The sequence below is a fragment of the Lampris incognitus genome, chromosome 4, assembly GCF_029633865.1.
Source record: "Lampris incognitus isolate fLamInc1 chromosome 4, fLamInc1.hap2, whole genome shotgun sequence".
NCBI lineage: Eukaryota > Metazoa > Chordata > Actinopteri > Lampriformes > Lampridae > Lampris > Lampris incognitus.
The window spans coordinates 2,225,452-2,250,451 of NC_079214.1; the positions used below are offsets into that span (position 1 = coordinate 2,225,452).

Consider the following 25,000-nt stretch of genomic DNA (forward strand, 5'->3'; position numbering starts at 1 on the left):
CTTGGGGCCCTGCATCAATAGAGACTAGCTTGGGCCCTGCATCAGTAGAGAATTTGCATCTTGGGGCCCTGCATCAGTAGAGACTAGCTTGGGCCCTGCATCAGTAGAGAGTTTGTATCTTGGGGCCCTGCATCAGTAGAGAGTTTGCATCTTGGGGCCTGCATCAGTAGAGACTTTGTAGCCTGGGGCCCTGCATCAGTACAGACTGTAACTTGGGGCCCCCGCATCAATAGAAACTGTAGCTTGGGGCCCTGCATCAATAGAGACTTTGTAGCCTGGGGCCCTGCATCAGTACAGACTGTAGCTTGGAGCCCCCGCATTAATAGAGACTAGCTTGGGCCCTGCATCAATAGAGACTTTGTAGCCTGGGGCCCTGCATCAGTACAGACTGTAGCTTGGAGCCCCCGCATTAATAGAGACTAGCTTGGGCCCTGCATCAGTAGAGAGTTTGTAGCTTGGGGCCTTGCATCAGTAGAGACTTTGTAGCCTGGGGCCTTGCATCAGTACAGACTGTAGCTTGGAGCCCCTGCATTAATAGAGACTAGCTTGGGCCCTGCATCAGTAGAGAGTTTGTAGCTTGGGGCCCTGCATCAGTACAGACTGTAGCTTGGGGCCCTGCATCAGTAGAGACTTTGTAGCCTGGGGCCTTGCATCAGTACAGACTGTAGCTTGGGGCCCTGCATCAGTAGAGACTTTGTAGCCTGGGGCCTTGCATCAGTACAGACTGTAGCTTGGGGCCCTGCATCAGTAGAGACTTTGTAGCCTGGGGCCTTGCATCAGTACAGACTGTAGCTTGGGGCCCTGCATCAGTAGAGACTTTGTAGCCTGGGGCCTTGCATCAGTACAGACTGTAGCTTGGGGCCCTGCATCAGTAGAGACTTTGTAGCCTGGGGCCTTGCATCAGTACAGACTGTAGCTTGGGGCCCCCGCATCAATAGAGATTTGCTTGGGCCGTCCGCGGTGGTGTAGCGGTCTAAGCATCGGCTTTGTGTCGATGCAGTTGCCCACTGGGCATCGGGGTTCGAGCCCCGGGGTTCACGCCCCGGTCTCGTCAGATCCGGCTATGGCCGGACTCGATGAAGCAGCAATCATTGGCAGCGCTGTCTTGGGGAGGGGGGCGGAGTCGGCTCGGTTCGTCATGTGAATGCGTCTCTGGTGTGTCGGAAAAGCAGTGGTTCGGCCTGGAGTCGCCTTGTCACGGAAGTGGGGAGGCGACTCCTTCGAGACTGCCGGCCGGAGAGATGCAGTTGGCGAACGCATGATGCAGTACGAGGGTGGTGTTTGAATTAAAATAGGGAGCGATTGGCCACTAACTTGGGAGAAAAAAAGGGAAAAATCAGAAATAAATTTATTAAAAAAAAAGAGATTTGCTTGGGCCCTGCATTGCGACGCAGAGTTGGAACAAATGTCCCTTGTAGGGTATGACTGATTATACACCAACACAATACCCCTGGCTTTTTGGGGCCCCTCGTGATCCAGGGCCCTGGGGCACTCGCCCGGCATGCCCGGTCCATAATCCAGCCTTGCACACACATGTGCATACTAGCCCAATAGCCTTCTGCTTCTAAATTAGATATGATATTATTTGTCTCAGCTACCACAAGCACAATTATAATATCTGATTTAATGCTGTACTCTTGTTAGGTGTTTCTCATTTGTTGGCCGTCGTGGGAGAGCACAGGTGGTGTCTCTGAGTCGTAACGGGTGTGTGTTCGAGTCCGTTGTCCAACACGAGCTCCTTCATGCTCTGGGCTTCAACCATGAGCAGACCCGTTCTGACAGGGACCAGCATGTTCGCATCCTGCTGCAGAACGTCACCCCCGGTGGGTCACAACACACGCACAATACAACAGCACCCTCTGCAGCAGTCCTCTCTGTTTTTCCCGCCAAACTCTTTCTGTTGGTGTTTGTCAGCGTTGTAAACAATAGTTGTTCCAAGTGTTTTACAAACCCCAATTCCAGTGAAGTCGGGACGTTGTGTAAAACGTAAATAAAAACAGAATACAATGATTTGCAGATCCTTTTCCACCTATATTCAATTGAATACACCACAAAGACAAGATATTTAATGTCCAAACTGATAAACTTTATTGTTTTTTTGCAAATATTCCCTCATTGTGAATGTGATGCCTGCAACACGTTCCCAAGAAGCTGGGACAGGGGCATGTTCACCACTGTGTTACACCACCTTTCCTTTTAACAACACCCAATAAGCGTTTGGGAACTGAGGACACTACTTGCTGAAGCTTTGTAGGTGGAATTCTTTCCCATTCTCGCTGATGTACGACTTCAGTTGCTCAACAGTCCGGGGTCTCCGTTGTCGTATTGTGTGCTTCATGATGCACCACACATGTTCAATGGGGGACAGGTCTGGACTGCAGGCAGGCCGGTCCAGTACCCGCACTCTTTTACTACGAAGCCCCGCTGGTGTAACACCTGCAGAATGTGGCTTGGCATTGTCTTGCTGAAATAAGCAGGGACGTCCCTGAAAAAGACGTCGCTTGGATGGCAGCACATGTTGCTCCAAAACCTGTATGTACCTTTCAGCATTAATGGTGCCTTCACAGATGTGCAAGTTACCCATGATGCCATGGGCACTAACACACCCCCATACCAGCACAGATGCTGGCTTTTGGACTCTGGGCTGATAACAATCTGGATGGTCCTTTTCCTCATTACCCTGGAGGACACCACGTCCATGATTTCCAGAAACAATGTGAGATGTGGACTCGTCAGACCACAGCACACTTGTCCACTTGGCGTCAGTCCATCTCAGAGGAGCTCGGGCCAGAGAAGCCGGCGGTGTTTCTGGGTGGTGTTGATATCTGGCTTTGGCTTTGCATGGTAGAGTTTTAACTTGTACTTGTAGATGTGGCGACCAACTGTGTTAACTGATGATGGTTTTCCCAAGTGCTCCTGAGCCCACGTGGTCATGTCCTTTACACAATGATGTCGGTTTTTAATGCAGTGCCGCCTGAGGGGTCGAAGGTCACGGGCATTCAGTGTTGGTTTTGGGCCTTGCCGCTTATGTGCAGAGATTTCTTGGGATTCTCTGGATCTTGTGATGATATTATGGACTGGAGATGATGAAACCCTAAATTCCTTGCAGTTGTACGTTGAGAAAAGTTGTTCTTAAACTGTCGGACTATTTGCTCACGCAGTTGTTCACAAAGTGGTGACCCTCGCCCCATCCTTGCTTGTGAACGACTGAGCCTTTCGGGGATGCTCAAAAAAAAAACCTTTAACAGGGAGAAAAAATAGGAAGAAACCTCTGGGAGAGCAACAGAGGAGGGATCTCTCTCCCAAGACGGACAACATGCAATGGATGTTGTGTTTACACAATTGACAGAATACAACATTGAAAGAGGAGAACAGAATTATAATGGAATTATAATGAAGGATGGTGGGAATCCTTAACGATGCTGGGGGCTCTGCAAACACAGTGTTGATGGTAAATCTCCAACAGGAAGGGGAGAGGGGCACAAATCATGTTGCTAGCTGTCTTCATTTTCCTGTTTGGCTGGTGGTGTTTGGTCGTTTGGCAGTTACCAAACCAGGAAGTGAGACTGTAGGTTAGAATGCTATCAGTGGTGTCCCTGTAGAAGATGGCGAGGGCTGGAATGGGGAGGCTTGCCCTTTTTAAGTCTCCAGAGGGGATGGAGCTGCTGTTGGGCCTTTTTAACGATTGCCAAGGTGTTAATGGTTGAAGTCAGGTCGTCTGCCAGGTGCACTGCCAGGAACTTGATGTTACCGACCCTCTCCACAGTGGTGCCATCAATGATCAGCGGCATATGATGGTTCCTGCCAGCCCTCCTGAAGTCAATCACCATCTCTTTTGTTTTGCTTATACTCAGGGAGAGGTTGTGGGATTTACACCACGACATTAGCTGCTCCACCTCTATCCTGTATGCAGATTCATCATTATTGCTGACAAGACTCACTAGTGTTGCATCATCTGCAAACTTGATGATGTTGTTGGTGTCAAATCTGGCAGTACAGTCATGGGTTGGCAGGGTGAACAAGAGGGGTCTCAAGAAGCAGCCCTGGGGTGAACATCTGTTCACTAAGATGGAATTTGATGTGTGGCTGACCACCCTGACTGTCTGCTGCCTCTACGTCAGGAAGCCCAGGACCCAGCTACAGGTACCAGTGTCCACGTCCAGCGACCTTAGCTTCTTCACCAGTTGTTGTGATACGATGGTGTTAAATGCCGAGCTGAAATCGATGAAGAGGATCCTGGTGAGGAGTTCTTTCCTTCTAGGTGTGACAAAGTAAGGTGGAGTGCGGTAGATATTGCGTTTTCCCTTTGATCAGTTGGCTCTATATGCAAACTGTAGGGAATCTAGGTTTGCAGTGAGTCCGGACTTGATGTGCTGCATGACAAGCCACTCAAAGCACCTCATAACTATGGAAGTGAGGGCGACAGGGCGGAAGTCATTCATACTGGCTGGGTTTGACTTTTTGGGCAGGGGAATGATGGTGGCACTTTTGAGGCACTTGGACACTACTGCTTAACTGAGTGAGGTGTTGAAGATGTCTGCAAAATCCTCTTTCAGCTGTTCTGCACAGTTCTTAATAACACGCCCAGGTAAGTTGTCCAGCCCCGCAGCTTTGCGTGGGTTGGTGCTGGCAAAGGCCGTCTTTACCCCAGCTAGGGGTAAGGACGGCGGGGGTACCTGGTCGCTTGGTGATGGTGGATGTTTCTGTGCCTGCCTGCTGTTGGTTACCTCAAAACGTGCAAAAAAGTCAGTTTGTCTGCCTGGTAGGGACACTCCACCTATTTCACGCCTACCTAAAACAACCATGGGCAGTCAAATTGACTGCCAGCTTTTAAACTCTTTTCTGTAAGGATAAATAACCAATTGGAATAGTAATGCATTACATATGTTAGTATGTCTGTTAGGAAACGACTGAAATCAAAATTGACATTTTAACGACTGTAATGAATCCAGGGGCAGCCGGGACATGAATCCAGGTCTCCTGCACCACAGGTGACTACGTTAAGCAGTCAACTAAATGGTCCACCCATTGGCCAACGGGCTAGCGAGTCTACACATCCGTGATAGTTACAATATTATTTTTCAAACAATTTAAAATCGCTGCTGTCCAACGCCTGTAAATGCTGCAACGCATCGGTGGTAGTCATGGTGTGTGTGAAACGGTGTCTGTATCCAGACATGTTGGAAACAATACCTGAAAAACAAAATGGAAAACGCATATTGCTAATCTAACAAACGTAACAAGGCCTATAAAACGTGAAATGTAAAAAAAAGAAATGAGCATTGTGAAGGAAATGACACGAACAACACACGCCATAAATAGTGACGTGACACGCACGATGACACACAAATTACACGCGGTCATTTTGACCACTCATGGTCGTTTTAGGTAGATCTTATCTTTTTTCTTTTCTTTTTTTGTGCAATTGATCTAAAGCTCTTTCAATGCAAATATATGCAATTTTAGGAGCATTCGGGGCGTGGCAAGTCTGTATCTTTTTTTCCCCACAGAGGCATTAAACTTTGAAAATCTAAAAGGGTCAAAATGACCGCTTTGGTCGTTCTAGTAGTTTTTAAAGTTTTAAAGTAAAGCAATTGTGTTACACAACAAGAAAAGATGGCACAGCATTTTGTTGGAATTTTTGCACTTGCATTATGTTTGAGTACGTGCCTTGATAATGCCAAAATGTTGGGCTTAATTCTTAAAATAAATGAAAAATAGAGAACTGCAGTAGTGTTTTGTCTCTTGCTTACCGAGGCATCCACTGTATCGTCCATCCATCCATCCATCCATCCATCCATTATCCGAACCGTTTATCCTGCTCTCAAAATCGTGAGCCCTGAATCGTGAGACGTACCGAACCGTGAGATTTGTGAATCGTCCCACCCCTAATACATATCATATATTATTATATCCCATATAAATACGATATATCATATCATATATGTTCCTCGGTGTGTTCATCAACGACGATCTCACCTGGTCCAGGCAATCAGACTTGGTAGTAAAAACTGTGCAAATGTGCCTATACTGCTGTCTGCAAAAACGCTCACCAAATTCTATAGGTGCACCATTGAGGACATCCTCTCTTGCTGCATTGCTGTCTGGTATGGCAGCTGTTCCACTGCTGATCACAAGGAGTCTCCAGAGGGCTGTGTGCATCACTGGATGCCACCGCCCCTCTATGCAAGGTATCTACCATACACGATGCCTTAGGAAACCACAGAAAATTACAAAAGGGCAACACAATGGCCCAGTGGTTAGTGGTGTCGCCTCACAGCAAGAAGGTCCTGGGTTTGAACCCTGGGGTTGTTCAACCTTGGGGGTCATTCCAGGTTGTCCTCTGTGTGGAGTTTGCATGTTCTCCTCTTGTCTGTGGTGGGTTTTCTCTGGGTGCTCAGGTTTCCCCACCAATAAAAAGAAACATGAATGTTAGGGTTAATACTCCTGCCTGTGCCCGTGAGCAAGGCAATGGGAAAAGAATTGGAGTTGGTCCCCGGGCGCAGCATGAAGGCAGCAGCCCACTGCTCCTAACTGGTATGGTGGCAATGGTGTGGCAATGGCCGGACAGGTGTGGGTATACTCACAAGTCCCTGGTTGAGCACCGCTGTGTTGGAGTTTTCCCCAGGGAATGAGAGGGTCGTCTCTATACGACTGCAAGGTGCTGGGGGGAAGGCTGTGACTGTTGTGTGTGCTTATGCATCGAATAGCAGTTTGGAGTATCCAGCCTTCTTGGAGTCTCTGGGTAGTGTCCTGGATAGGGTTCCACCTGGGGACTCTATAGTTCTGCTGGGGGACTTCAACACTCACGTGGACAACAATGGAAAAACCTGGAGGGGCATGATTGGGCCTCCCTGATCAGAACCCGAGCGGTGCCTTGTTATTTGACTTCTGTGTGAGTCATGGATTGGCAATAACAAACACCATGTTCAAACATAAGGCAGTTCATAAGTGTACTTTGTACTAGAACACCTTGGGCCAAAGATCGGTGAAAGACTTTGTGGTCGTATCATCAGATCTCTGGCTGTATGTTTTGGACACTTGTGTGAAGAGAGGAGCAGAGCTGTCAACTGATCACCACCTGGTGGTGAGATGGACCAGATGGCGGGGAAGGCTGCCAGACAGACCTGGCAAATCCAAACGTGTAGTGAGAATGAACTGGGAACGTCTGGCAGAGGCCCCTGTCCACGATGTCTTCAACTCCCACCTTAGGAAGAAGTTCTCGTGTATCCCGCTGGAGGCTGGGGACAAGGAGACTGAGTGGGCCATGTTCAAAGCCTCTATTGCAGATGTGGCAGGTAGGAGCTGTGGTCATAAGGTCATTGGTGCCTGTCGAGATGGTAACCTAAGAATCCGCTGGTGGACACTGGCAGTGAGGGAAGCCGTCAGCGTGAAGAAGGATTCCCTTCAGGCTTGGTTGGCCCAGGGGCCTCCTGAAGCAGCAGAGAGGTCCCAGGAGGTGAGAAGGGCTGCGGCATTGGCAGTCGCGGATGCAAAAACTCAGGTGTTCAAGGAGTTCGGGGAGGCTATGGAGGAGCACTTTTGGTTGGCCACAAGGAAGTTCTGGCAAACCATCCAGTGACTCAGGAAGGGGAAGCACAGCTTGACTCAGGCTGTGTTCAGCCGAGTAGGGGAACTGCTGACCTGAACTGGGGATGTTGCTGGGCGGTGGAAGAACACGTTCTCAGTGGAGGAGGTAGAGTCTGAAGACTCGGGGGAAGCCCCACCCATATCCCTGGCAGAGGTCTCTGAGGTAGTTATGAAGCTCCTCGGTGGCAAGGCTTGGAGAAGGCTTACGACCATGTACCACATGGCACTCGGTGTGGGCGGTACTGCAGGAGTATAGGGTACCGGGGCAGTTGCTACAAGGCATCCGGTCTTTATATAACCAAAGTGAGAGCTTTGTCCATATTCTCGGCACAAAGTCAAACACGTTTTCGGTGGGTGTCAGACTCCGCCAAGGTTGCCCCTTGTCTCCGATATCGTTTGTGACATTCATAGACAGGATCTCAAGGCGCAGCCAAGGTTAGGAGTGTGTCTGTTTCGGGAACCTCAGAATTGCATCTCTGCTCTTTGCAGATGATGTGGTTTTGTTGGCTTCATCAGAACGCGACCTCCAATGCACACTGGGGTGGTTTGCAACTGTGTGAAATGGCCGGGATGAGAGTCAGCACCTCCAAGTCTGAGGCCGTGGTTCTCTGCCGGAAAATGGATTGCTCCTTCCAGGTTGGGGATGAGTTGTTGCCTCAAGTGAAGGAGTTCAAGTATCTCGGGGTCTTGTTAATGAGTGAGGGTAGGATGGAGCGGGAGATTGACAGTTGGATTGGTGCAGCATCAGCAGTAATGGGGACGTTGTACCGGACGGTTGTGGTGAAGAGGGAGCTGAGCCAGAAAGCAAAGCTCTCAGTTTACCAGTCAATCTTCATTCCAACCCTCACCTGTGGTTATGAACTTTGTTTGGTGACCGAAAAGGAGATTGTGGATACAAGCAGCTGAAATGAGTTTCCTCCATAGGTTGTCTGGGCTCAGACTTAGAGATAGGGTGAGCAGCTCGGACTTCCGGAGAGGGCTCGGAGTAAAGCCGCTGCTCCATCACGTTGAAAGGAGCCAGTTAAGGTGGTTCAGACATTTGATTCGGATGCCTCCTGGGCGCTTTCCTTTGGAGGTTTTCTGGGCACGTCCAACTGGGAGGAGACCCCGGGGTAGACCCAGCACTCGCTGGAGGAACTACATGTCCAATCTGGCCTGGGAATGCCTTGAGATTCCCCAGGAGGAGCTAGAGGGTGTTCCTGGGGAGAGGGACATCTGAAGTGCCCTACTTAGCTTGTTGCCACCACGACCCGACCCCGGAGAAGCAGCTGATGATGAGATAAGATGACATGAATTTCCCCAAGGGCATTAATAAAGGAAACTTGATTAGTTAATTAAAAAGACTACAGCCACCCAGGTTATCAACTGCTCTTGTTGCTGCTATCTGGTATACTTTACCGGAGCATTCGGGCACAGACTCACAAACAGTTTCCCCCAGGCCATCAGGTTTCTCCACCAGCAACATTAATCTCAGTGGTCACACTGATCACATGATCACCTCAGACTATGCTCTGGTCACTTCCTATGTTCAATCAATTAACATCACCACAATTTAATGTACATATTTATCAGTACTCCTACATTTTATATTTATTCATCTTCTTCTTATTGTCCACATTCCCCATCTTTACAGTTTCTGGAACTGCTGCTTGTGTTTTACTGTTATGTATGTTTTCGCTATTTTGGACGTTTTTGTTTTGTTTGTTGTTTTTGCCATTTTTTGCTCTTATTTGTGACTTTTTTAATAGTTTAATGCTTTTCTGTGCCTACTACATGTAGCTGTTGTTTGCTATGTCTTGAGAATTTAACTGTTCAGAATGACCCTGTGTTATACCGTGCATTTGATAAATAAAACACTTTAACTTGACTTTGACTATTGTACATGGCTCTCTGGCCCTTCTTGTTCCTGTGCCAGCATGTAGTTGCAGCATGTAAAACCAGCAGAGACTCAGCTTGACCTTCTCTGCTCACTTAGTGCTTCAAATACCAAACCGCATTCCGGCACTGTCAAAACGAGTTTGACTCAGCTGTGTTTTAACCCTTCAGGACAAGAGCATAATTTTCGGAAGATCGACACCAGGAACCTCAACACTCCCTATGACTACAACTCCGTCATGGAGTATGGAAGGTGACATCTCGAACGACTTTTAAAGCTTGCAAAAAAAGAAAGTACCAAAGATTGTATAATATTAATGGGATTTAAAATGATTGTAGAGTGCAAAAAAGAGGACGACAAACTCAAAAGACCTTGTATGTTAATGTAAACCTAGTCTCCAACTGACAAAACTATAGGGAAATAATTTAAAAGGCTGGAGGCCGAGCAACACATTTCATGAGTCTGTCTGCTGGTATCATATAGGTAGATGGTTATGATGACTCTGCACTTATCCTTCTCAGTGACTTCAACATCCACACTAACAAGCTAGATCCTCTTCTCTCTTTCCTCTCCTCCTTTGACCTTCACCTCTCACCCTCTCCTCCTACCCACAAGCCCGGCAACCAGCTGGATCTGATCTTTACTAGACACTGTCCTATTTCCAATTTCTCTGTTACTGCACTCCAGCTCTCTGATCACTATTTCATGTCCTACTCTCTCTCCCTCTCTTCACCCCCCTCAGCCCCTTCCCCTACCCACATGGTTTCCACCCATAGAAACCTCCGCTCTCTCTCCACCACTGATCTTTCTTCCTCTGTTACCTCTATCCTCCCTACACCTGAATCTTTCTCTCTCCTACCCCCTGACACTGCTACTGATCTTCTTCTCTCTACCCTCTCCTCTTCTCTGGACAATCTCTGTCCCCTCACCTCCAGGCCTGCACGCCCAACTCCACCTGCCCCCTTGGCTGTCCGACTCAGTACGTACTGACAGACGGAGCCTGAGAGTGGCAGAGCGCAAATGGAGAAAAGGCAAACTCCCAGAGGACCTTCTCAACTTACAGTCTCTTCTTTCCACTTTCTCCTCCTCCCTTACTGCTGCTAAGGCTGCCTTCTATCGCCCTAAAATCCTATCCTCTGCCTATAATCCTAAGAAACTCTTTGAAACCTTCTCTGAACTTCTCCAACCCCCATCTCCTCCTCCTACTTCCTCCCTTCTCCCTGATGACTTCGCTAACTTCTTTGACAAGAAGGTAAATGACATCAGATCCTTCTTTTCTCACCACCCGGTTAGTGCTGCTTGCACTATCCCACCCTCTGCACCCTCCTTCACCTGTCTACGTCCCACCCTATCCCACCTCGCTCCCCTTTCCCCCGACGAGGTTCTAAACCTCATCACATCCAGTCGGCCCACCACATGCTCCCTTGACCTGGTCCTCTCCCATCTTCTTTAGTCTACAGCATCTGAATTCATTCCCTATCTAACCCACCTCATCAACACCTCCCTCCAGGCAGGATGCTTTCCATCTGCCTTCAAGACTGCTAGAGTCACCCCCCTTCTCAAGAAACCATCACTTAACCCCTCTGACGTCAAAAACTACAGACCGGTTTCCCTTCTACCCTTTCTATCCAAAACTTTCGAACGTGCTGTCTTTAACCAACTTTCTTTGTACCTCCACCAGAACAACCTCCTGGACCCCAACCTCGCAGACTGACTACAGGCGTTCCACAGGGTTCGGGTCTGGGTCCTCTCCTTTTCTCCCTGTACACAACATCCCTGGGTTCTGTTATTCGCTCGCATGACTTCTCTTACCATTGTTATGCCGATGACACCCAGCTGATCTTGTCCTTTCCTTCCTCTGACACACAAGTAGAGACGTGCATTGCTGCGTGATTGACTGACACCTCGGAGTGGATGGTGACACACCACCTGAAGCTCGATCTGGACAAGACAGAGCTGATGTTCCTCCCGGAGAAAGGTTTCCCACACCGAGACCTGGCCATCACCATTGACAACACTGTGGTGACGCCAACTCGGACTGTGAGGAATCTGGGTGTGATCCTGGACGACCAACTGTCGTTTGCTGAAAACGTTGCATCGGTTGCTCGCTCCTGCAGATTTCTCCTCTATAACATCAGGAGGATTCGCCCATTCCTCACTGACAAGACGGCGCAGGTGCTCATCCAGGCTCTGGTCATCTCCCGGCTGGACTACAGCAACTTCGGCCTTGCTGGTGCCCTGGCATCGGCCATCAGACCTATGGAGCTTGTTCAGAAAGCTACAGCTCGTCTGGTGTTCAACCGCCCTAAGTTCTCCCACACAACTCCCCTTCTCATGTCCCTACACTGGCTCCCAGTAGCTGCTCGTATCCAGTTTAAGACTCTGGTGTTAGCCTACAGGGCAGTGAAAGGAACAGCTCCTTCCTATCTCCAGGCCATGGTGAAGCCCTACACCCCCGCCCGACCACTTGGCTCTGCTGCCTGGGGACGCCTGGTTGCCCCGTCGCTCAGAGGCCCCTGCTGCCGATCGACCCGGTCACGGCTCTGTTCTGTCCTGGCCCCACAGTGGTGGACTGAACTCCCCACTGATGTCAGGACAGCGGAGTCGCTGCCCATCTTTCGGCGCAGGTTGAAAATTCACCTCTTTAAGAACTACTACCCTGTTACTTGCTCTTAGCCCTTATTGTATTCACTCATTAAAAAAAAGAAAAAAATCTCTTTCTTGCACTTTTACTTTAGCACTGGTTTTGCTCTTAGATGCTTGTTTAGATGCACTTATGACCTCTGATGACTAGTAGTTAAATGCACTTATCGTAAGTCGCTTTGGATAAAAGCGTCGGCTAAATGCCTGCAATGTAATGTAATGTAAGGTAACGTAATGTTATACAGCCTGTGTTCTCATTGTTTGTACAGGTTCGCCTTCTCAAGGAACAGACAGCCGACCATCTTACCAATCCCTGATAACAGCGCAGTCATTGGGAGAGCCGAGCGGATGAGTCCTGTAGACATCCTGAGAATCAACCGTCTCTACCAATGCAGTATGCACCTGTCTGTCTGTGTGTCTGTCTGTCTTGTTTGTCTGTCTAATAGAATTCATGCCTATAAGAAATGCAGTTCATATAAGACAGTTAATATAAGACAATTGATAAGACAGTTAATATAAGACGGTCAATATAATAATAATAATAATAATAATAATAATAATAATAATAATAATAAAATTAAACTTATATAGCGCTTTTCTAAAACTCAAACAGATGGTTAATATAAGACAGGTAATATAACACAGGTCATATAAGACAGGTAAAATAAGACAGGTAATATAGGAAGAGTAATATATGACAGATAATATAAGACAGGTAATATAAGACAGGTAATATAGGAAGGGTAATATAAGACAGGTAACATAGGAAGAGTAATATATGACAGGTAATATAAGAAAGGTAATATAGGAAGGGTAATATAAGACAGGTAACATAGGAAAGGTAATATAGGACAGGTAATATAAGAGGTAATATAAGACAAGTAAAATAAGACAGGTAATATAGGAGGGGTAATATATGACAGGTAATATAAGATGGGTAATATAGGAAGGGTAATATATGACAGGTAATATAAGACGGGTAATATAAGACAGTTAACATAAGACAGTTAATATAAGAAGAGGTAATATAAGACAGGTAATACAACACAGTTAATATAAGATAATTGATATAAGAAGAGGTAATAAAAGACAGTTAATATAAGACAGGTAAAATAAGACAGTTAATATAAGAAGAGGTAATACAAGACAGTTCATATAAGACAGGTAATATGAGACAGTTCATATTAGACGGGTAATATAACACAGTTCATATAAGACAGGTAATATAAGACAGGTAATATAAAATGGGTTCATATAAGACAGGTAATATAAGACAGGTAATATAAAATGGGTTCATATAAGACAGGTAATATAAGACAGGTAATATAACACAGTTCATATAAGACAGGTAATATAAGACAGGTAATATAAGACAGGTAATATAAGACGAGGTAATACAAGACAGTTCATATAAGACAGGTAAAATAAGAAGAGGTAATACAAGACAGTTCATATAAGACAGGTAATATAAGAAGAGGTAATACAAGACAGTTCATATAAGACAGGTAAAATAAGACAGTTAATATAAGAAGAGGTAATACAAGACAGTTCATACAAGACAGGTAATATAAGAAGAGGTAATACAAGACAGTTCATATAAGACAGGTAATATAAGAAGAGGTAATACAAGACAGTTCATATAAGACAGGTAATATGAGACAGTTCATATTAGACGGGTAATATAACACAGTTCATATAAGAAAGGTAATATAAGACAGGTAATATAAAATGGGTTCATATAAGACAGGTAATATAAGACAGGTAATATAAGACGGGTAATATAAGACAGGTAATATAAAATGGGTTCATATAAGACAGGTAATATAAGACAGTTAATATAAGACGGGTAATATAAGACGGGTAATATAAGACGGGTAATATAAGACGGTTAATATAAGACGGGTAATATAAGACAGGTAATATAAGACAGTTAATATAAGACAGTTAATATAAGACGGGTAATATAAGACGGGTAATATAAGACGGTTAATATAAGACGGGTAATATAAGACAGGTAATATAAGACGGTTAATATAAGACGGTCAATATAAGACGGGTAATATAAGACAGGTAATATAAGACGGGTAATATAAGACGGTTAATATAAGACGGGTAATATAAGACAGGTAATATAAGACAGGTAATATATGACGGTTAATATAAGACGGGTAATATAAGACGGGTAATATAAGACGGGTAATATAAGACGGTTAATATAAGACGGGTAATATAAGACGGGTAATATATGACAGGTAATATATGACAGGTAATATAAGACGGGTAATATAAGACAGGTAATATAAGACAGGTAATATAAGACAGGTAATATAAGACAGTTAATATAAGACGGTTAATATAAGACGGTTAATATAAGACGGTTAATATAAGACGGGTAATATAAGACAGGTAATATAAGACGGGTAATATAAGACGGTTAATATAAGAAGGGTAATATAAGACAGGTAATATATGACAGTTAATATAAGACGGGTAATATAAGACAGGTAATATAAGACGGATAATATAAGACGGGTAATATAAGACAGGTAATATAAGACGGGTAATATAAGACGGGTAATATATGACAGGTAATATAAGACGGGTAATATAAGACAGTTAATATAAGACGGGTAATATAAGACGGGTAATATAAGACGGGTAATATAACACAGTTCATATAAGACAGGTAATATAAGACAGGTAATATAAAATGGGTTCATATAAGACAGGTAATATATGACAGGTAATATAAGACGGGTAATATAAGACGGGTAATATATGACAGGTAATATAAGACGGGTAATATAAGACAGTTAATATAAGACGGGTAATATAAGACGGGTAATATAAGACGGGTAATATAACACAGTTCATATAAGACAGGTAATATAAGACAGGTAATATAAAATGGGTTCATATAAGACAGGTAATATATGACAGGTAATATAAGACGGGTAATATATGACAGGTAATATAAGACAGGTAATATAAGACGGGTAATATAAGACGGGTAATATAAGACGGGTAATATAAGACAGGTAATATAAGACAGTTAATATATGACGGGTAATATAAGACGGGTAATATAAGACGGGTAATATAAGACGGGTAATATAAGACAGGTAATATAAGACAGTTAATATATGACGGGTAATATAAGACGGGTAATATAAGACGGGTAATATAAGACGGGTAATATAAGACGGGTAATATAAGACGGTTAATATAAGACGGGTAATATAAGACGGGTAATATATGACAGGTAATATATGACAGGTAATATAAGACGGGTAATATAAGACGGGTAATATATGACAGGTAATATATGACAGTTAATATAAGACGGGTAATATATGACAGGTAATATAAGACGGGTAATATATGACAGGTAATATATGACAGGTAATATATGACAGGTAATATAAGACAGGTAATATATGACAGGTAATATAAGACGGGTAATATAAGACGGTTAATATAAGACGGGTAATATAAGACGGGTAATATATGACAGGTAATATAAGACGGGTAATATAAGACGGTTAATATAAGACGGGTAATATAAGACGGGTAATATAAGACGGGTAATATAACACAGTTCATATAAGACAGGTAATATAAAATGGGTTCATATAAGACAGGTAATATATGACAGGTAATATAAGACAGGTAATATATGACAGGTAATATAAGACAGGTAATATAAGACAGGTAATATAAGACAGGTAATATATGACAGGTAATATAAGACGGGTAATATAAGACGGGTAATATAAGACGGGTAATATAACACAGTTCATATAAGACAGGTAATATAAGACAGGTAATATAAAATGGGTTCATATAAGACAGGTAATATATGACAGGTAATATAAGACGGGTAATATAAGACGGGTAATATATGACAGGTAATATAAGACAGGTAATATAAGACGGGTAATATAAGACGGGTAATATATGACAGGTAATATATGACAGTTAATGTAAGACGGGTAATATAAGACGGGTAATATAAGACGGTTAATATAAGACGGGTAATATAAGACAGGTAATATAAGACAGTTAATATATGACGGGTAATATAAGACGGGTAATGTAAGACGGGTAATATAAGACGGGTAATATAAGACGGTTAATATAAGACGGGTAATATAAGACGGGTAATATAAGACGGGTAATATAAGACGGGTAATATATGACAGGCAATATATGACAGGTAATATAAGACGGGTAATATAAGACGGGTAATATAAGACGGGTAATATAACACAGTTCATATAAGACAGGTAATATAAGACAGGTAATAGAAAATGGGTTCATATAAGACAGGTAATATATGACAGGTAATATAAGACGGGTAATATATGACAGGTAATATAAGACAGGTAATATAAGACGGGTAATATAAGACGGGTAATATAAGACGGTTAATATAAGACGGGTAATATAAGACAGGTAATATATGACGGGTAATATAAGACAGGTAATATAAGACGGGTAATATATGACAGGTAATTTATGACAGGTAATATAAGACGGGTAATATAAGACGGGCAATATATGACAGGTAATATAAGACGGGTAATATAAGACGGGTAATATAAGACGGGTAATATAAGACGGGTAATATAAGACGGGTAATATATGACAGGTAATATATGACGGGTAATATAAGACGGGTAATATAAGACGGGTAATATAAGACGGGTAATATAAGACAGGTAATATATGACAGGTAATATATGACGGGTAATATAAGACGGGTAATATAAGACGGGTAATATAAGACAGGTAATATAAGACGGGTAATATAAGACGGGTAATATAAGACGGGTAATATAAGACGGGTAATATAACACGGGTAATATATGACGGGTAATATAAGACGGGTAATATAAGACGGGTAATATAAGACGGGTAATATATGACGGGTAATATAAGACGGGTAATATAAGACGGGTAATATAAGACGGGTAATATAAGACGGTTAATATATGACGGGTAATATAAGACGGGTAATATAAGACGGGTAATATATGACGGGTAATATAAGACGGGTAATATAAGACGGGTAATATAAGACGGATAATATAAGACGGGTAATATAAGACGGTTAATATAAGACGGGTAATATAAGACGGGTAATATAAGACGGGTAATATAAGACGGGTAATATAAGACGGTTAATATAAGACGGGTAATATAAGACGGGTAATATAAGACGGGTAATATAAGACGGGTAATATAAGACGGGTAATATATGACAGGTAATATATGACAGTTAATATAAGACGGGTAATATAAGACGGGTAATATAAGACGGTTAATATAAGACGGGTAATATAAGACGGGTAATATAAGACGGGGAATATAAGACAGGTAATATATGACGGGTAATATAAGACGGGTAATATAAGACGGGTAATATAAGACGGGTAATATATGACGGGTAATATAAGACGGGTAATATAAGACAGGTAATATATGACGGGTAATATATGACGGGTAATATAAGACGGGTAATATAAGACAGGTAATATATGACAGGTAATATAAGACGGGTAATATAAGACGGGTAATATAAGACGGGTTATATAAGACGGGTAATATAAGACGGGTAATATATGACAGGTAATATAAGACGGTTAATATAAGACGGGTAATATATGACGGGTAATATAAGACGGGTAAAATAAGACGGGTAATATAAGACGGGTAATATAAGACAGGTAATATATGACGGGTAATATATGACGGGTAATATAAGACGGGTAATATATGACAGGTAATATATGACAGGTAATATAAGACGGGTAATATAAGACGGTTAATATAAGACGGGTAATATAAGACGGGTAATATAAGACGGGTAATATAAGACGGGTAATATATGACGGGTAATATAAGACGGGTAATATATGACAGGTAATATATGACGGGTAATATAAGACGGGTAATATATGACAGGTAATATAAGACGGTTAATATAAGACGGGTAATATAAGACGGGTAATATAAGACGGGTAATATATGACGGGTAATATAAGACGGGTAATATAACACGGGTAATATATGACGGGTAATATAAGACGGGTAATATAAGACGGGTAATATAAGACGGGTAATATAAGACGGGTAATATATGACGGGTAATATAAGACGGGTAATATAAGACGGGTAATATAAGACGGGTAATATAAGACAGGTAATATAAGACGGGTAATATAAGACGGTTAATATAAGACGGGTGATATGAGACGGGTAATATAAGACGGGTAATATAAGACGGGTAATATATGACAGGTAATATAAGACGGTTAATATAAGACGGGTAATATAAGACGGGTAATATAAGACGGGTAATATAAGACGGGTAATATATGACAGGTAATATAAGACGGTTAATATAAGACGGGTAATATAAGACGGGTAATATAAGACGGGTAATATATGACAGGTAATATAAGACAGGTAATATATGACGGGTAATATATGACGGGTAATATAAGACGGGTAATATATGACAGGTAATATATGACAGGTAATATAAGACGGGTAATATATGACGGGTAATATAAGACGGGTAATATAAGACGGGTAATATATGACGGGTAATATAAGACGGGTAATATAAGACGGGTAATATAAGACGGGTAATATAAGACGGGTAATAGAAGACGGGTAATATAAGACAGGTAATATATGACGGGTAATATAAGACGGGTAATATAAGACGGTTAATATAAGACGGGTAATATAAGACGGGTAATATAAGACGGGTAATATAAGACGGGTAATATAAGACGGGTAATATAAGACAGGTAATATATGACGGGTAATATATGACGGGTAATATAATACGGGTAATATATGACAGGTAATATATGACAGGTAATATAAGACGGGTAATATATGACAGGTAATATAAGACGGTTAATATAAGACGGGTAATATAAGACGGGTAATATATGACGGGTAATATAAGACGGGTAATATAAGACGGGTAATATAAGACGGGTAATATAAGACAGGTAATATATGACGGGTAATATAAGACGGGTAATATAAGACGGGTAATATAAGACGGGTAATGTAAGACGGGTAATATATGACGGGTAATATAAGACGGGTAATATAAGACGGGTAATATAAGACGGGTAATATAAGACGGTTAATATAAGACGGGTGATATGAGACGGGTAATATAAGACGGGTAATATAAGACGGGTAATATATGACAGGTAATATAAGACGGTTAATATAAGACGGGTAATATAAGACGGGTAATATAAGACGGGTAATATAAGACGGGTAATATATGACGGGTAATATATGACAGGTAATATAAGACGGTTAATATATGACGGGTAATATAAGACGGGTAATATATGACAGGTAATATAAGACGGGTAATATAAGACGGGTAATATAAGACGGGTAATATAAGACGGGTAATATATGACAGGTAATATAAGACGGTTAATATATGACGGGTAATATAAGACGGGTAATATAAGACGGGTAATATATGACAGGTAATATATGACAGGTAATATAAGACGGGTAATATAAGACGGGTAATATATGACAGGTAATATAAGACGGGTAATATAAGACGGGTAATATAAGACGGGTAATATAAGACAGGTAATATATGACGGGTAATATAAGACGGGTAATATAAGACGGTTAATATAAGACGGGTAATATAAGACGGGTAATATAAGACGGTTAATATAAGACGGGTAATATAAGACAGGTAATATAAGACAGTTAATATATGACGGGTAATATAAGACGGGTAATATAAGACGGGTAATATAAGACGGGTAATATAAGACAGGTAATAGAAAATGGGTTCATATAAGACAGGTAATATATGACAGGTAACATAAGACGGGTAATATATGACAGGTAATATAAGACGGGTAATATAAGACGGGTAATATAAGACGGGTAATATAAGACGGGTAATATAAGACGGGTAATATAAGACGGGTAATATAAGACAGGTAATATATGACAGGTAATATATGACAGGTAATATATGACGGGTAATATAAGACAGGTAATATATGACAGGTAATATATGACAGGTAATATATGACGGGTAATATAAGACGGGTAATATATGACGGGTAATATAAGACAGGTAATATATGACAGGTAATATATGACAGGTAATATATGACGGGTAATATAAGACAGGTAATATATGACAGGTAATATATGACAGGTAATATATGACGGGTAATATAAGACAGGTAATATATGACAGGTAATATATGACAGGTAATATAAGACGGGTAATATAAGACAGGTAATATAAGACAGTTAATATATGACGGGTAATATAAGACGGGTAATATAAGACGGGTAATATAAGACGGGTAATATAAGACAGGTAATAGAAAATGGGTTCATATAAGACAGGTAATATATGACAGGTAACATAAGACGGGTAATATATGACAGGTAATATAAGACGGGTAATATAAGACGGGTAATATAAGACAGGTAATATAAGACGGGTAATATAAGACGGGTAATATAAGACGGGTAATATAAGACAGGTAATATAAGACAGGTAATATAAGACAGGTAATATATGACAGGTAATATATGACAGGTAATATATGACGGGTAATATAAGACGGGTAATATAAGACGGGTAATATAAGACGGGTAATATAAGACAGGTAATATATGACAGGTAATATATGACGGGTAATATAAGACGGGTAATATAAGACGGATAATATAAGACAGGTAATATATGACAGGTAATATAAGACGGGTAATATAAGACAGGTAATATAAGACGGGTAATATAAGACGGGTAATATAAGACGGGTAATATATGACGGGTAATATAAGACGGGTAATATAAGACAGGTAATATAAGACGGGTAATATAAGACGGTTAATATAAGACGGGTGATATGAGACGGTTAATATAAGACGGGTAATATAAGACGGGTAATATAAGACGGGTAATATAAGACAGGTAATATATGACAGGTAATATAAGACGGGTAATATAAGACGGGTAATATAAGACGGGTAATATATGACAGGTAATATAAGACGGGTAATATATGACGGGTAATATAAGATGGGTAATATAAGACGGGTAATATATGACAGGTAATATAAGACGGGTAATATAAGACAGGTAATATAAGACGGGTAATATAAGACGGGTAATATAAGACAGGTAATATAAGACGGGTAATATAAGACGGGTAATATATGACAGGTAATATAAGACGGGTAATATAAGACGGGTAATATAAGACGGTTAATATAAGACGGGTAATATAAGACGGTTAATATAAGACGGGTAATATAAGACGGTTAATATAAGACGGGTAATATAAGACGGGTAATATAAGACGGGTAATATAAGACGGGTAATATAAGACAGGTAATATAAGACGGGTAATATAAGACGGGTAATATAAGACGGTTAATATAAGACGGGTAATATAAGACGGGTAATATAAGACGGGTAATATATGACAGGTAATATAAGACGGTTAATATAAGACGGGTAATATAAGACGGGTAATATAAGACATGGTGAAATGAAATGCAAGTGAGAGTTTGCCAACATGTTGGCAGTTATGAAGCCACAAATAAAAGCATGTTTACACATCAATACAAATGTGGCACATTACTTCCTGGATAAAAAGTCGTTTTCCTGTCATTTTAAAACCCAGTCTGATGGAAATGTGCGTTAACTGTTGCTCTTCCGGTACCATGGGGATGTAAAGTGAAGACAACGCTTTCACTCTACTGGCTTTGTAGCAGAAGCTCGACTACACCTCCCTCAGTAGATCCACAGAGATGATGGTGGGATGAACTCGTAATCTGTTCATTTCTCATGTTTATTGACATCTGTTTGCAGCTGTTTTTTAGCACACACTCGTCCATAAACTCAACCACACCTCCATAGATGGGTACAGACAGTGGGTTAGAAATGTCTCACAAAACGCCAGTAAACAGAGAAAGTGGCTGTGGACAGTCTGGTGTGAAACCAGCAGAATCCTTGTGGCATCTTAACGACTAGATCACAACAGACATGCCAGCCATGGCGTGGCGCAGCGGACAAACGGGCTTTACGTACCTGAAGCTACGACTTCTGCATTGCTTCTGCATCTGGAGTGCCAATGCACGGCTTTTATCTATTTGTTTATTGGTTTTAAAGTAAAATTACTATTAAAATCCACCGCCTCACACGACCTTATTTATATATACTACATGTGAGTGTGTTATGCAGCTTTGCAGAACTCACTGACATGACTGAAGGACTGTTTACTTGATGCTCGGCTTTCTTTACATCTGGAGACGAACTATGTAATAGACAGGTCACATTTGTCCAATATCCAGAATTATCGACAGGATCTCTAATCACATTTTGTAATTGTAGGTAGCTTTCTGTGAGGAAATGTCTCCAGTGGGGCCCAACCAGATCTGCATTCACCTCCATTCACCTCCAGTTTGATTGGCGCTGGAGGTGACACCGAGAATCTGTGAAAATAAAAGTACAATTTGATGCAAAAGTATTCAGTCTGTTCTTTACCCTGCAAATTACAGCCATAGCCTAATTAATGGAAACTGTAGTTAATATTGAAAAACCTGGGTCTTATTTTCATAGTTTTTCATCATTCATATCAGTTATGATGTCATTTTACTCACCGGCTTCATTTAGACGATGTAGGACACGGACCAACGGTGTCTTAAGAGACAACTAGCAGCACAGTGGCGCAGTGGTTATTGCTGTCGCCTCACAGCAAGAAGGTCCTGGGTTCGAACCCCGGGGTTGTCCAACGTTGGGGGTCGTCCTCTGTGTGGAGTTTGCATGTTCTCCCCGTGTCTGTGGTGGGTTTCCTCCGGGTGCTCCGGTTTCCCCCACCGTCAGGAAGACATGCATGTTAGGGTCGGTACTTCTGTCTTCTGTCCCCCTGACTGAGGCATGGCAAGACGAGCTGGAGGTGGTCTCAGGGTGCTGCGGCTGCCCACTGCTGCTAGCGACACAGCTAGCATGGGTTACATGCAGAGAATGAATTGCCCCATGGGGAGTAATCCAAAAAAAATGAACAGGGGTGTCACGCATGTTTCCACTTGTCCAATTTAGCCCAATCATCTACAGCAGGTATTCAGTTTGTGTCATTAATTCTGTTAACTGGCAGTTTCAGGTGGTGACGCATATTTCTTTTTGCTATTTACTAAGTCACTTATTTTGAAAAAGCAAGGACTTGTGTATGTGTGAGACTGACTAAACTTGCAGACCTGAATCACATCTTCAAATCAGCAGAGTGATCTGGACAGACCTCAGGAAGAGAGTGTGGACACTTCACTTAATCCAAGTCTCTCTTACTCATAGTTAAATTATGCTGATTTACATTCAGATACATTAACGTGCAGTTTTCTGGTGTTGCCACTGACTTGTGTGGTGTGCAGATGTGACCTGGTTTAAACTAGCAGAGGAGAAGTTCTGTTGAGCTCAACGTTCCCTCGTGTCTTACACGACCCGTCGCCTTACATGCTCTTAATTGTCCTTGAAGCTGCCGAGGTTCATGAGATACAGATGCGTCTCGTGGACCAGCTGATTAATTCCCAGCCTTTTCCACCTTCTCACTATTACTCAATCGCCCAGCCGCTCACCGGTGTCCAGTAAATAAAATGTCCACATTCCACATGTGCCGTGCATGGCCTGCTTGTTTCCAGCTTCACTGTAGCTCGGCACATGTATGGACTCACACGCCACGGGGGGGGGGGGGGGGGGGGGCGGTTCACCTACACATACGTAGCATGCGGTGTTCTTCAGATGAGTAAGGCCTGCCGTTGACATTGCAGAGAAGATGAAGGTGAGGAGGTTTTTGTTTAAACCCAGCGGGCGGCTAACACCACACATGCTTCGTCAAATTCCACTGTGGGAAAACTCTTCAGTGGGCTCAACAGCATGGAATGACATCCCAGAGGAACGCCCCCTCCACACCGACTCTGTTGTAGACCCTGAAGTGGAGAGTATACTGCACGATCTTGTATTATTGCTGGGTGACATGGAAAATATTCGTATCACCATAATCAGTGGGAAGTTTATGCCACATCGATATACACTCACCGGCCACTTTATTAGGCACACCTGTCCAACTGCTTGTTAACGCAAATTTCTAATCAGCCAATCACATGGCAGCAACTCAATGCATTTAGGCATGTAGACATGGTCAAGACGATCTGCTACAGTTCAAACCGAGCATCAGAATGGGGAAGAAAGGTGATTTAAGTGACTTTGAACGTGGCATGGTTGTTGGTGCCAGACGGGCTGGTCTGAGTATTTCAGAAACTGCTGATCTACTGGGATTTTCACGCACAACCATCTCTAGGGTTTACAGAGAATGGCCCGAAAAAGAGAAAATATCCAGTGAGCGGCAGTTCTGTGGGCGAAAATGCCTTGTTGATGCCAGAGGTCAGAGGAGAATGGCCAGACTGGTTCGAGCTGACAGAAAGGCAACAGTAACTCAAATAACCACTCATTACAACCGAGGTATGCAGAAGAGCATCTCTGAACGCACAACACATCAAACCTTGAGGCAGATGGGCTACAGCAGCAGAAGACCACACCGGGTGCCACTCCTGTCAGCTAAGAACAGGAAACTGAGGCTACAATTCGCACAGGCTCACCAAAATTGGACAACAGAAGATTGGAAAAACGTTGCCTGGTCTGATGAGTCTCGATTTCTGCTGCGACATTCGGATGGTAGGGTCAGAATTTGGCGTCAACAACATGAAAGCATGGATCCATCCTGCCTTGTATCAACGGTTCAGGCTGGTGGTGGTGGTGGTGTAATGGTGTGGGGGAGATTTTCTTGGCACACTTTGGGC

The 25,000-nt window shown here is 42.4% G+C and overlaps 1 protein-coding gene across 1 annotated transcript in view; it reads left to right on the top strand.

The window, feature by feature from the left end:
- Positions 1 to 22,674, top strand: part of LOC130111532 (low choriolytic enzyme-like) — a 31,337-nt gene extending 8,663 nt beyond the window's left edge. Inside the window, exons 6-9 of the mRNA XM_056278754.1 lie at positions 1,645 to 1,823; positions 9,637 to 9,718; positions 12,379 to 12,503; positions 22,542 to 22,674. Coding sequence (XP_056134729.1) covers positions 1,645 to 1,823; positions 9,637 to 9,718; positions 12,379 to 12,503; positions 22,542 to 22,555 — 400 coding nt within the window. The 3' untranslated portion in view covers positions 22,556 to 22,674. The remainder of the gene's footprint in view (positions 1 to 1,644; positions 1,824 to 9,636; positions 9,719 to 12,378; positions 12,504 to 22,541) is intronic.
- Positions 22,675 to 25,000: the final 2,326 nt, after the last annotated feature.